Here is a 14,882-nt window from a genome sequence, read left to right on the forward strand (position 1 = left end):
AAACGATTTGAAACTGGTTACTCTAAAATCCACTAATGTGCAACTGTATATCCGAATTCCCTCTAAATGTTTATTTCAGCGTGTGACAAACACTGCTCGACTTTCTCAATGCGGTGTACGTCCCCTTTAAGAGAACCATGGCACCGCTCAAGTCGAGGCAGACATTTTTCAATGCAAGATTTTTTTTCTTGCATAAATTATGTTCATGACGTAGTGCAAAAGGACAATTTTGGGGCAATTTTGTCCGACTTTACAGCTCTGGGGGGATTCCGGGAGACACCTGGAGGATTCCTGATGGTGTGAACTGTTGCAGAAAGGGCACCGTCATTAAATATTAAGGCAGAGGAGATCCTAACATTGCAGCCCTCCTTATCAATGCAAATAGCTCTCTTTTGTGTGCAGTCACAGCGCCTGTCTGGGAGCTGAGATGAATTTCTAATGATGTGTGACTGAAACAAACTGTGACAAGGAGCATTTTAAGAGCGGCGGATTACGGGAAATAAGCTGCATTTCCGCGGTAAGTTGCATATAAAAATCGCACCGTGTCCAAGCTCGTTGCTGGCGCGGAGCAGCGAAATGGCGAGAGGAAATGAGTTTTGGTTAATATGCAATGCTCGTAATTAGCATAATTTATATATTTATGATAAAGAGAGGGAAATGCATAAAATTCGGGCTCTCGGCTCGGCTTGACTGGATTTCCATCGGCTGTGAATGGTGCTGGTCCTCCAAAAAGTGGCTTTTATTGACCAGGATGGGGGTGGGGTGCCCATCAACAGCCGCTGAAGTTTTGACAGATCCTCATCTCTCGGGGGGCTCTGCTGCAACAAACGCACCATATTGAGCCTGTTTTGGAGTCTGTTCAGAATTTGCAACCACTTCGTGGATATCTTAGCCATGTTTGATCATGTTTATTTGCAGCTTTTATGCAACACAATATGGCCTGTTTATACTTACAGGCCCCTTTAAATAGTCTGCGTCTGCAGTGACTGAAATGGTCAGAAATAACAGGGAATATTAGCATGTTGGCTTATTTTAAAGGCAGCAATTGAGTTAAAGTACAAATGCAATAAAACGAAGTATCTATTTTTTTTAGATGTGATATTTGCATAATCAGTATATGTTTATCTAGGATGCCTGCAAGACATTGTCTAAGTTGGTGCAGCAAGCCATGAACTCCCAGGATCTTCCTGCCCAAGATGGCCCGCTCACTGTCAATGAGCAGGTAAAAGATCACCTGTTATTCATAACAGTATAATAGTATTCTCCTTTAACTTTTTCCACATTTTGTCACAGCACAACATCAAACTTTAGAGTGGTTTTTTTTGGGATATTATGTGATTTGCTTACTCAAGGTAACTCATCGTTGTGAAACTGGAGATAAATTAAGCTTAGTTTTTCAAGTTGTTACAATTAAACGTCTGAAAAGTCACGTAAATTTGACTCAAACCTCTTTAGAACCACTTTTAGTTCTTTTGAATTATATCGTTACTGCTGTTGCAGATCTAGAAATTAAAGGGTTTTTTTTCATTCTTCTTTGCAAAATTGCTCAAGCCCACTTCGACTAGGTGAAGAGCATTTACAAACATCAAATTTAAAGTTTTGCCACAGGTCAATTGGACTTGTGTCTGCACTTTGACTAGACCATGCACTTATAATGTCATTTAAACTTGGGCTCCATAATTTTGTCATCACAAAACCTTCTTGTTTGTATTATTCAGTTGGATATGATTATATATTTGGCCGGTTGGATGAATAAAAGCCCTTGAGGCACATGATTCATTGTGGAGTTTTAGTCTGTTGAAGGTGGTGTGCAGTATTAGTTAGATTCACTCCAAATTATTCCTTTGCATGGTTAGTGTGTTTAAATTTAGCTTCGTCTGACCACCTTCGACGTATTTTCTGTATAAACCAATTACAGCAATTAATTGAACAGAATTTTTGTTGGTTATATCAGAGTGCAGAGCAGAATACAAACACATATATCACTTAAACATTTAAGTTGTGGTCCAAAATGATAATATTTCTTCCTCTTCCTGATTATGTTCTATGTTGTGTTGGTTTCAACTACCATCCCAGTAAAATATGTCAAAGTTTGTGGTTGTAATGTGAAATTTTTTTTAAAGTTCTAGGAGAATAAATACTTAATCATGGAATTGTGTAATTACAGTAAGTCTGATCTTCACCACATTTGCTCCTTTTATTGCTCAAGCGATAATTTTCCCCATCATAATAAAAACATAACTGTCTGCCACACGGCTCTCCATTGAGATCACAACTCACTTCTGCATTAATGCTTGATCATTTCTGCTACTCTTTGCTTCAAAGACTGTCAGTGTTTAAACTGCCGTGCTTATTAATAATTTGTTGTGGAGTTTCTCACCTGTAACGCTTTGTGTAGACATAGCCAGCAAGCCAAAGCAATCCTGCTCACAGAGGCATAATGCTGAGCCTCTGCATTGTTTGGGCTGCTTGTTGGCTGATGCCTTCTCCATCATTTCGGTGCAGTCATACGCCTTTTTTTTAAAGTTAGTTTTGTTTTTTGTTTGGTTTTTTTGGGGGTCATCTTGTCCTAACATGTGCTCGGCTTCTCTGTCCTCCTTAGCCATTCACTGTCTGAGAGCAGAAGTTTTTTTCAGCCATTTAAATCCTGCACTTTGAAATTCCCCCTGCCAGGGACAACCAGGTACGCATCACCATCTCTCTCTCTCTTTCTCCCTGCGTTCGTCTCCTCTGCATCCTGTCTTCCAGCCGCCTTGCTGCCTCTGCTTGGTCTTTCATTATTTCACTTTGTGAATCATCAACTATAGGTCAGCGCTGGGTTTACAACATGCTGGTAGACGGGGAGAATTATTGACGTTAGCACATAAAAGTATTCATATCTCTCGAACTGTGCCAGACAATAGAAAGGGCTTACTGGCCACCAAAGATTTTTCTTCCTTCATGTTTTTTTAATGCTTTGTATAAAACTCAAAAGCCGGTATCAGGTGAGTTGTATTAATGTTTTGGGTTTTTCTTTTTTTTCTTTTTAGATATAAACAATATTTGAAAATTAGGAAGTGATAGTAGATTTCTTTGGGAAAACATGGAGAAATTGGCCAGAGTACAAATTAAACGTATCATGCATCCTTTCCTACCTGCAGGTATATAGAACTATGTATTAATTGACAGTTAATTGTGTTGCAGTAGTAAAACAATTTTTCTATTGTGGATAAGGTACCAAAAGTGGCCCTAGCCCAGGTGCCCACATCCTTAATTTGTATTTTATTAAAGATCCAATCATGAAAAGGGCTTCAATCTGTTTCCAATTTTTTGGGTCATCAATTATTTTCTATTATGTTGACAAGATATTGTCATGTTTTACTTGTGGTCAGGGGCCGAACAAAATAATTTCAAGGGCCACAACTGGCATATACTATATACAGCACAATCCCGAGAGGCTGCAAAAGACTCGTTCTTTTATCAGGACAAACCTAAATATACGACCAAAACTGCATTGGAGCGGTTCTGATTAAAGCAATCACATGTGCTAGAATGGCCTAATCAAAGTTCAGATCTAAATCTAATTGAGAGTCTTTGGCAAGAGTGGAAAATTAATGTTCACCATCCGTTCTGACTGTGCTTGTCTAAAAATGTTCAAGAGGTTTAAATATTTTTACCAGAACCCAAGGAGGATTTCTTTATGTTTTTTAATCATTTAGGTTACTTTTAAAATGAATTTCTAAATTCTCATCCTGTTGGACAGTTATTTGCTAGATCTCTAATCACCTCATAATTTGCCCCTGCAGGTTATTGTCATGTCCGGTCAGGAGACAATTCGTGTACTAGAAGTCGAGGTTGACGCATGTCTGCCGTCTTCGGTACCCGATGGGAAGAATGAGGGCAAAACTGCTGAGGAGGAAATGGGTCAGTGTGCAGAGAAAGCTGAAGCTGCCAGCATCCAGAACAGCCCCACAGCGCCCCACGGCACTGGGGAAGCAGGTAAATCATTACTTTAAATCAGTTCCAGAATTGTTTTTCTGGTGTAATAAAGTTTTAATCTTTTGAGCTAAAGTGCTAGAGTTAACACAGCTTCAGTTATTACAGCTGGAAACTGGCAATGAGGTCTGCAATCTGGGCGTGGTGATGGATTCACACCTGAATCTTCAGAGCCACATAAAGACAATTATAAAGTCATCCTTCTATCATCTGAATAAAGGACTAATGTCTCAGCAAGAGTTTGGGAAACACATCCATGCATTTATCTTTAGTTGCTGCAGCGGTGTCTTTACAGGTTTACCTAAAAGGTATCAACCATATCCAGAACGCTGCTGCTGGCGTTCTGACTAAAACCAGGAAGATAGAGCACATCACCCTAGCTCTAAAGTCCCTACACTAAGAGAATAGACTTTAAAATACTGTTGTTAGTTTAAAAATCACTGAACGGTTTATCACCAAAACACACACCAGACATGGAGAGGCAGCATTCAACTTCTAAGCACCACACATCTGGAACAAACTTCCGGAAAACTGCAAAACATCCAAAACACTGAGTTCCTTTCAATCAAGACTAAAAGCCCACTTTTATAGAGTTGCCTTTGAACTATAGTAAATAGAACATTGACCAACATTTGAATGTGTATTCATGATTTTAATGATGGCACTCCTCTGTTTTTAGTTTTTACAACTGTTAATTCTATGATGTATTTATGATGTTTTATTTTTTTTGTATCTTTTCTCAACGTAAAGCATTTTTAACTGCCGTGTTGCTGAAATGTGCGATACAAATAAACTTGATTGATGGTAAAGACAAATCAAACATCTGTGTCCTGCAGTGGTCGGTGAGCAGCAGGGGGCGTCTGCTGATGCGTCGGCTGCTGCTGTCCAAACAGTGAATCCTGCAGCTTCGCTCAGCGTTTCCATAGCCCAACCCCAGGCCACCATGCCCATTACAGTACAAGGTTGTCCACAGGTACGAACTGTGACATCAGCTCTAGAGAAAACCTTTAGGAGAAATTAGAGGCAAGACTGCAAGCCAGGGATTGTCATCCAACATCAGTGTCTGACCTCATTTAAAATTTCTTTACTACCTTGTTTTAAGAAGACAATACAAATGGCCGAATTTCAGTGTTTGGGAAGTTCACTTGAGGATATTTAAATTAAAACTTTGTTCAGATATGATTGCAGATCTCATTTTAGAAAACCAAAAACAGATAGACAGAATATATTGTGTAGATACAGTACAGACCAAACGTTTGGACACACCTTTTAATTCAATGAGTTTCCTTTATTTTCATGACTATTGACATTGTAGATTCACACTGAAGGCATCAAAACTATGAATAACACATGTGGAAATATGCACTAAACAAAAAAGTGTAAAACAACTGAAAATACCCCTTATATTCTAGTTTCTTCAAAGTAGCAACCTTTTGCTGTGATTACTGATTTGCACACACACTGCATTTTCTTGATGAGCTTCAAGAGGTCGTCACCTGAAATGGTTTTCACTTCATAGGTGTGCTCTGTCAGGTTAATAAGTGGGATTTCTTGCCTTATAAATAGTCATGAAAATAAAGAAAACCCATTGAATTAGAAGGTGTGTCCAAACGTTTGGTCTGTACTGCATATGTACGTATATAAAAACAGAATAAAGAATAAAAATGCTGCAAAGTAAGGGCAAATTTTCAACATAAACAGTGTAGTAATAAAAAATAGTTCACCACAGTCCTAACAAATGTGCAGCTGAGTTGTTTAATTAAAAATGTACAAAACATGCATGCATGTGTGCATTAAAAAACAACAGACTCTTTATAATATGTGAAAATAAAACTGTTAAAACAACAATAATGTGCAGATACCAGCAGAAATATTATTTGAAAAGAATAAAAATGTGCAAATAACTTTGAAAATACTAGCAGGGATGTAAGCATTTTTTGAGTTTGTTGAGAGTAATCAATTAATTTCTGGATAAATTAAAATCAATAATTTCCATTTTAATTATTGAGTACCTTTTGATACTTAGACACAAAATAATCTTTTTCATTTACAGATCCGTTCTGTGTGGTTTTTATTTCCATTTAATTTGTTGTTTTGGTTGTGGTGATTCATTTTGGATATTTAAAACATCTTCCAGGTCCAGTGTAAAATATTATTTACAAAATTACAGTCTATGCCATTATCATTATATTACCTGAAAGTAATTTCAAAACAACAATGGAATTGTTTTTTGCAGTAATTATTGTGACAAATTATCATCCAGCAAAATGTTTTAATTGTGACAGGCCTAGTTGAGATCAGTGATGGAGATCATATTCTACATAAACAAAAGTATCCCTTTCATAACTAAACAAATAGATTTAGATGACAAATTGCATCAACTTAAGTTATTTTCCTGTACAGGTGTATAAGGATTTTGCCACTTTGTGCTCTACAACACCAGGTTCTGACCCAGGAAAGCCTGGCCACTTTGATGACTGGTATGATGGCTCAGACGGGTTCACTGGGTCAACCGCTGCTTATTCCCCTCAACATTGCCGGTTCCATCGCCGGCCAGGGCGGCTTAGCGGTTTTCACTCTGCCAACCACCAACGTAGCCACTCTCCCTGGCCTCGCAGCCGCAAACCCAGCTGGGAACCTCCTCAAGCTGCCCTTTGCTGGCCTACAGGGTAAAACACAGTTCACCTGCTGCTTGTTTCCCCCTCTGTCATCCAGAAATTTATCTATATTAGATTCTTTTTTACTTATGTTACTTCCCACACTACCAAAGATGCTAAATCTTACCAAGTACTTTTTTTTCCTACTTTTTAGTACAAAAATTGTAGTACGCTTGAAATATGACAAAATTAACTTACAAGTAACTTTTAAGCAAGATATAGGAGATTGTTTTAGGTCAATAATTCCTTATTACTGAAATCAAGTGACAATCTGCCAGTGGAACTAGAGCTGGGTTGCTAGGTGACGGGCTGGGATTGGCTGTGGTTGCTAGGTAACGGCACAGTGCCCAACTGTCATTTATGACATTAGTAAAATAATCTGCCAGTGGAACTGATACTTTTTCATCAATATTAAGAAATTATTTACTTAAAACAAGTCCTGTATCTTGTAAATAATTTCTTTGTATTGGTGAAAAGGTACCAGGTTTTCTAGTACTATACTTATTCAAATTTAAATAAAATAAAAACTTCATTGATCCCAAAGGGAAATTAAATGTTGTTGTAACTCATTTTAAGTCAAATTCTTCAGATAGTTATTGTAGATAGTGATGGCTGTTGGCAGGAAGGATGTCTTGTAGCAGTCTGTATTGCAGTGAATTTCAAGAAGTCTCTGACTGAACACACTCTCTTTTGCCAAAGCAGTCTCATGAAGAGGATGGTTATGGTTGTAAATAATTTTCTTGATTTCATGAAGAATACTTCTTTGCATCATATAACAAGATATTCTTCCCATGTAAGTGAAATAATCTGCCAGTGGAACAAGTTGTTTTAATATTAAGGAATTATTGTCCTAAATTACTTTTCTATCTTGCTGAAAACTTACTTGTAAGTACGTTTTGTTTTACTACAAGTGTACGAAGAAATTTGCACTAAAAAGCACCAAAAACACTTGGAACATTTTTGTGTTTTTGCAGTGCATAAAGATATGTAAACTCTTAAATATTAATAATCTCATCACCTAATAGCTCCATTTTGTCATTTTCTCTTTTTAGCTGCAACAGTTCTGAACTCAGTCCAGCCCCAGCTGCAGGCAAATACACAGGCAATGTTCCAGCCTCAAGCAGCACCTGTACAGCCGGTGCAGACGTCTGTGCAGCAGGTGCCTCCTCAGCAAACTCAAGTCACCAACGCACAGGTCACTAACGCCCAGGCGACGGCTGCCCAGGTGACCTCTGTGGCCAACACCATCTCCCAGCCCAACATTTCCGTGGCAGCACTTCAGACAGCAGGACTGTCCATCAACCCGGCCATTGTAGGGCTCATGCAGCTCATCATTTTTCACGTTTTGCCTGTTTGCTTCTCATCTTTAACCGTGTTTTTATACATATACGTTCTTAGATAAGTGCTGCTTCTTTGGGTGCACAGCCTCATTTCCTCAGTTCTCTCACATCAACCCCCATCATCAACAGCGCCATGCCCAGTATGGCTGGCATCACCAGCCAGATCATCACAAACGCCCAGGGTCAGGTAGGTTCCAGTCACAAACAAGCTGTGATATGATGTGATATTAAGTGATACAGGTGTTTAATTCTTAAAGATAATCTATCTTGACCACCAAATAAGCCTGGAATGGACTTCACCCGACCTGTGAAGGTGTGCTATGGTATCACACTGCAAAAACACAAAATCTTACCAAATATTTTTGGTCTAGTTTCGACTGCAAATATTTGATCACACAATAAGACAAAGCTAACTTATAAGTAACTTTTCAGCAAAATATAGGAGCTTGTTTTAAATAATCAATACCTTAATATTGATAAAAAATTACTAGTTCCACTGGCAGATTATTTCACTGATAAAAAGACATTTTCCTATGTTGTAAGTGAAATAATCTGGCAGTGGTACCAGTACTTTTTAATCACTATTTATGCAATATTTACTTAAAATTAGCTACATCTTGTCAAAAAGTTATTTATAAGTACATTTGTCTTAAATTTAGTGTGATAAGATATTTGCACATAATACTGGAGCTAGACCAAAACTACTTTGTAAGATTTTGTGTTTTCGCATTGCAGACCTTGAAATCACTGCAAAACACAAACCTTTACAAAGTACTTTTTGTCTAGTTTTTAATGCAAATAGCTTAGTACACTTGAAATAAGACAAAACTAACTTAAAAGTAACTTTCCAGCCAGAAATTAGAGTTTGTTTAAAGTAAATAATACCTTAATCCTAATTAAAAAGTACTCGTTCTAAGCCAGCTGCATATTGTCCGAAACGAGCAAAAACATCGTCCTCCAACTACTTCCTGTCATCTTCTTTGTCATTTTAGTCCGTAGTAACATCCGGTTGTTGATTGTGTGACTGACTGGTGTGATGTAAAAAAAAAAAAAAAGTGTTTCCATTGCAGTTTTGCAAAATACATCTATTTCAGTATGGCCGAAAAACCACCTCATTCTAGCGCAAAAACTTTTTATCAGAAAACAAAATTATTTTCAAAATTACTTTTTCCATTAAGAACATTTATTTTCATAATTTCAATTTGTCCAGTTTTATAGTTAATGAAAATGCAGCTATTGGGGGGAAAAATTTTGTTTTTATTATTCAGTGTATGTAAACTTCTAATTACAACTGTGCTTGTATTGCTGTTTGAAATAATTTATTTTGCTTTACACAATGTGCAGGTGATAGGAACCCTTCCTCTGCTGTTGAACCCAGCATCTCTGGCTGGAGGGACCACAGCTCCCTCTCTGTCCCTGCAGGGTCTGCAGGTCCAGACCATCGCCCCACAGCTGCTCCTCAACACCCACGGCCAAATTATCGCAACTATGGGAAACGGACCTGCTGCCGTTGCAACTTCTGCTGCAGTTCTGCCCAAAACTACAGCTCCTCCTACAGTTAACAAACCAAACGCTCAGGTAGAAGAATAAATATTGTTTGAACTGAAAGAAAAGCCCTGAAATAAACCAAATTAGTGACAATGAAATCAAAGGGGCAGTATTACTGTATATAAAATAGATTTTTTGAGCTGTACATTATGTTACATTATTTTCTCACCAAAACATATCTGGAGTGTTGCCTTGATTCAAGGATTGAGAAATCCTTTAATCTCCATGGCAACCATTCATCTATGCAAAACAGCCAGGTGGACATAGCCCCGCCTTCGAGGCGGAGCTCCTCCTTAAAGCTACAATTTCCAAGTTTTCAAGCTCACAGAGCAGTCTTCCTCCCCAACTATCCCACTCAGCTCCTTCAGACTAGCCAGCAGGAATTAGCAAACACCTGCTGGAACTGTGCATCTACTGAGCTCATCATACAATCTGCTGCTTAGTAAAATGTTGTGACGATTTCCTGAAGGTGGAGCTTCAGAAAGAGCAGGAATTTTTAAAGACACAGAGGCCCAATTTCAAGGCTTTAAAAGAAATATGTATCAAATTTCTTTTATTTGATACATATAATGTTTTAAAAACAACTGAAGGTAGCATACAACAGTTACTCAATTGTGCTATAAAACAGCCTGGAAAAACATAATACTGCCTTTTTAAGAGAGCAGAGAGATGTAGAAGTTTCTGTTCATCCTCAAATAAGCAGCATCTATAAATTGTGACCATTACTGTTTATTTTCAGTGACAAGTGTCACTCAGTCACCTGTTGTCATTCACCACAGCCGTCTGCACTGAAGACCTCGACTGCGCTCACCTCAGCAGCACCCATCGCCTGTGGAGACATGGCCAAAGTGGGGCAGCTTGTCAGCAGTACGTACACCTGCTTCTCTACCCTCAGCAGAGGAATGTTTAAACAGCAGCCAGATATTTTTAACCAGGCTCCTCACAATTTCAGAGCCTCAGCAGGCAGTCAGCAGCGAGGAAGGGATTAATTTGGAGGAAATCCGAGAGTTTGCCAAGAACTTCAAGATCCGTCGGCTGTCGCTGGGCCTCACGCAGACACAAGTAGGGCAGGCCCTCACTGCGACAGAGGGTCCGGCGTACAGCCAGTCTGCCATTTGCAGGTAAGTGACTCACCTGTTCTTTTTTTGCCGTCATTCCTTTGAAGCTTTCCTCTGTGTTTCCCCTTGTAAAAGTGCCAGTGATTCATCACATGCGGACGCTGTGTGCAATGCATCAGACAGTTCTTCTTCACAGCCAAAATGTTGACTCATAGAGGGAAGGGAACGTTTTTGATGATCGTATTCTGCTGAGGAACAAATGGAACGGTCCACTGAAAAACAGGATGTGCTTTTACTGCTGTATTACTGGAAACGGATCCTATTTGAATTATCCATTTACAGTTAAATCAATTAGAGTATATTCCCCACAACTGGTTATACAAAAGTATTCACATTTATTTTTTACGTTTTGTGTCGTTTCAGCCACAGACATCAGTGTATGTCATTTAGATTTTATGCAACAGATTCTAGAAAGTGTTCTGTGTGTTGGCATTCAACCGCCTTTATTGATCCTAAATGAAATTAAAAGCTTAAAATGCCATCAAAAGCCACCTAATCGGTAAATGGAATCCACAGGTGACATATTATGGTTAGGATAGGTCAATGGTTGATGCACAAAATTATTCTTGGATAATGAAAATTTTGTCTGATCAGTTCTGCCTATTTTGAGCTCCTCTCATAATTACCTATTTTTGGGTCTCTTGTCACTTTAAATCCAAATGAGCTGCTGGCCCACCACCTCAAACTCAATGTTATGCAATTATACAACCAAACATCTTTAAAAAGCATTAGTAGAGCCTCCTGCCCAACAAACAAGAATGCAGTAAGTGGTTTCTGGATGGTAAGTCAAGAAAAAAAGCACTTGTCTTTTCTAGCAAACGTTGTACAGCGCATACAGTGATAAAACCAGCTGACCAAATTTCCTGCTAGGTGACAGCGGAGCTCCCCTGAGGTTGCTAGGTAACGGGTGGGGCTTCACCGAGGTTGCTAGCCAACGGGGCAGTGCCTGCCGATTTGTTACATTCGCAAGGTTTTTGAAACGGCTAATTTTTTAGACTCCATGAAACATTAACTTATTTCGTATACCTTATTCTTTAAGCTCTGGACTGTTTTTTAGAAGCAGTAGTGACCTAAATGGACGTACAAAAATGTGTAAAATTTGAATTGTGAGTAAGTTTCTTTTAAAACTCATTTTGTAAAGGTCCATTTTAGGTTTTGCTGTCATTTCTATTGTTGATTGGAAAAGTTCTTTCTGCCTCAGGTTTGAAAAGCTTGACATCACCCCCAAGAGCGCTCAGAAGCTAAAACCGGTTTTAGAGAAGTGGCTGGCTGAGGCCGAGCACTGGAACCAGAAAGGCCAGCAGAACCTAATGGAATTCGTTGGCGGCGAACCATCCAAAAAGCGCAAACGGCGCACCAGTTTCACGCCGCAGGCGATCGAGGTCCTTAACTCCTACTTTGAGAAGAACGCTCTGCCCACAGGCCAGGAGATTACAGAGATCGCAAGAGAACTGAATTATGACAGAGAGGTGGTCCGGGTCTGGTTCTGCAACAGACGACAGACACTGAAGAACACGAGCAAGATCAACGTCTTCCAGGTTTAGGAACAACCTCATTCTCATCCTCATTAGGGTGGGTAGAAAGTTGAGTTAGTTTTTTTTTTTTCTAAATAAAAATCAAGAAAATTGTAAAGTTGTGTATGAAAAACGAGTTAGAACTGTGTTCTCAGGTTGTGTATGTGAACACAGTTTGGTGCATACTCAGTTACACTGCATGGTCCTTTTTGTTTTACAGTTTTACACTGCAAAAACACAAAATCTCATCAAGTAATTTTAGTCTAGTTTCTGATGCAAATGTATCAGTACATTGAATGAGAAAAAACTAACTTACAAATAACTTTTCAGCTGGAAATATGAGGTTTTACTTGTTACATTGGCAGATTATTTCACTTATAACACGACATTTTTCATGTTATGCCTGAAATAATCTAATGGAACAAAGGAAAGGAGTTATTGACTTAAAACAAGCTCATATTTCTTTCAGAAATCTTACAGACATTTGCGCTTGAAACTGGACCAAAAATACTTTTATGTCAAGATTTTGTGTTTTTGCAGTGTAACATGCCATATTTAAGAAACTTGATCTACCTTTTTTTAATAAGTGGTTTTATAAGCTAACCCTTCTCATATATTTTAAGTGTTTGTACAGTATCGGTTTTGTTCTTTTGTATGTTATTCTGTCATTAGCATGTTTGAAAAATATGCAGAATAATAGGACAGTTTTAGCTGGTCGTTTACCTGGAGGTTCGTCAGACTCTGAAAAGGCAATAACCTTATTTTCAGTTTTAAGTGAAACACCAGTTACTTTAATTCTGCCCAGCGCTTTGGGACAATCACCTCTTTGATAGATAATCAGAAACATGAGATTGTTCTTTCTCATTTGGTCAAACCGTGTAAACTTAGTCACAATCTCAGTTTTGATTACATCGGACGCTGCAGACACACCAGGTTTGTTGTAAACTAAAACTGTGGGTGTCTCTTTTTCATGTGTCATGGCTGAATGTGTGACTTTGGCGACTACGATGCATGAATACACCAATCTGTTTGTTGGACATTATTTTTAAGTGCTTGTTCTGTTTAAAGGGTATTTTGCCTCATTACCTAATATCTTTAACTTACAGTTAGGAATATATTTATTGGCACCTCTGGTAAAGATGTATTAAGAAGCCCTAAAATAAATTAATCTTTCAATGCAGTAGCTTAAATTCACCCTGAAAATGTATTCAGTGGAGAAAAACAACCCACAAATATTAGTTCCTCTGATGTAATAACTCAGTTTATATGCAGAGGTCACCAGATTTCTGATTAAATTCATCTTTTTTTTTAAACAGTTTCTTTGAAAGAGCTTTTATCCATATTTATTCTTTGGCTCACTACAAGTATTTGTGGTGAAAAGTTAATTCTATGTATCTTTTTACCAAAACATTTTTATGTTTGTAAGGATAAATTAAGCTTTTCTCTGCTATATTTCTCATACAAATGGTTGCCATGGAAACTTGGTGACTTGTATTTGTAGGTCTTTAAATGTGAGCGTCAGAGTTTTATTTTAGTAAGGTAAATTTGGATTCTTATCCAGCCTTGCAACTAAAATAAATTCCTCCCTGTGTTATGCTTTATTCGTAACAGAAAGTCATTGATTACTAGATAATAGAGATAAATAAAAAATACTAATTTAAAAAATATGCTCCAATTATGTTTATTTGAGAAAGAATTGTTAGTATGGTTTTTGAATGTACTCAAATTAAAAGTTATATCTACAATGGGCTTATTTTAAAGCTATTTGTTAACAGGAGTGCCAACAAATTCATCCTAACTGGCCTGTATGGAGCCTAATATAATTTAATGTAGATATCACTATCAAGTTTTTTGATGTTCCTCGTAAAATTTGAAATCAAACTCCTTAAACTAATAATAATAAAAAACATTATCAGCTTAGCTGCGTGGAGAAATACAGATTGTTTGGTTAGAATATTCAGTTTGAACAAATTTATGGACATTTCACATGGAAACTTACTTTGGCATTTCTCTTTATCCTTGCCGTTGTTTAAGGATTTGTTTGCACTTTAGTGAAAGCAGGGAAAGTGAATGAGCCGCTTGCAATCACAATTTCAGTCTAGTACCAGATTTACGTTTTTTTGTTAAAAAAGAAAGAGGTTTTTGTTTACTGCTATCGATTAGTAAGAAGCTTTTGCAAAATGTAGCAGTAGCCTACTGGCAAAACTTTTATTTACTATATATGCAGATGAAAAAAAAAGTAAATTCTAACAAAATTTTTACTAATATGCATAAATACAAAATGTTTTGAGTTTGTGAAATCATATCTTATGCTCTATCTCATGGTTGCCTTATGGATAACTTTGGGCTTTTAATGCAGTATACCTAAACATAAAAACATGAGCCTTGCTTTAAAATGTCTACCTTCCTGCTCAGCAATTTAAAAAAATATATAAAATTATGTTTATTGTAGTAAGTTATGTAATAAAGAAAAGTAAACACATTATTTCAGAATAAATTAAAGGTACTACTCATTTCACTTAGCAAGCTGTTGAAGTTTCAGATCTCCACAAAATAAACATTTAATGATTTTTGTCCTTTTCTTTGTCAAAAGAATAAACCATCTTTAACAAATACTTGTATGTATTTGTATTTGTATTTGTATTGGTTGTCATTTAAATTATTAGTATTTTTATATCACACCAACCTTTTTTACTCCCACATGTCCTCTGTTGACATTTCAGGCATAAC

At 37.5% G+C, this 14,882-nt stretch overlaps 1 protein-coding gene across 2 annotated transcripts; it reads left to right on the plus strand.

Moving 5' to 3' along the window:
- The first annotated feature begins 152 nt into the window (after nucleotides 1–152).
- pou6f1 (POU class 6 homeobox 1) lies at nucleotides 153–14,756 on the plus strand. Of its 2 annotated transcripts, none has more exons than XM_023336497.1 (11): nucleotides 153–517; nucleotides 1,130–1,222; nucleotides 3,786–3,978; nucleotides 4,812–4,948; nucleotides 6,419–6,644; nucleotides 7,685–7,944; nucleotides 8,031–8,159; nucleotides 9,317–9,550; nucleotides 10,300–10,387; nucleotides 10,473–10,641; nucleotides 11,840–14,756. In XM_023336497.1, exons 2-11 carry the CDS (start codon nucleotides 1,169–1,171, stop codon nucleotides 12,180–12,182), a joined length of 1,833 nt encoding a protein of 610 aa, XP_023192265.1. In that variant the 5' UTR covers nucleotides 153–517; nucleotides 1,130–1,168; the 3' UTR covers nucleotides 12,183–14,756. The 2 variants fall into 2 exon arrangements, with proteins under 2 accessions (XP_023192265.1, XP_023192313.1); XM_023336545.1 differs by lacking the exon at nucleotides 153–517 and adding an exon at nucleotides 2,603–2,683 and having other exon boundaries at nucleotides 1,133–1,222.
- The last annotated feature ends 126 nt before the right edge of the window (nucleotides 14,757–14,882 follow it).

The sequence above is a fragment of the Xiphophorus maculatus genome, chromosome 1, assembly GCF_002775205.1.
Source record: "Xiphophorus maculatus strain JP 163 A chromosome 1, X_maculatus-5.0-male, whole genome shotgun sequence".
Taxonomy (NCBI): Eukaryota; Metazoa; Chordata; class Actinopteri; order Cyprinodontiformes; family Poeciliidae; genus Xiphophorus; species Xiphophorus maculatus.

What these genes read in the sequence shown, in the direction of transcription:
- pou6f1 (XM_023336497.1), top strand. Translation starts at nt 1,169, where the DNA reads ATGAACTCCCAGGATCTTCCTGCCCAAGATGGCCCGCTCACTGTCAAT. An exon ending in AGTGGGGCAGCTTGTCAGCA is followed by an intron (nt 10,388 to 10,472) that starts GTACGTACACCT and finishes TCACAATTTCAG; the next exon opens with AGCCTCAGCAGGCAGTCAGC. An exon ending in AGCCAGTCTGCCATTTGCAG is followed by an intron (nt 10,642 to 11,839) that starts GTAAGTGACTCA and finishes TTTCTGCCTCAG; the next exon opens with GTTTGAAAAGCTTGACATCA.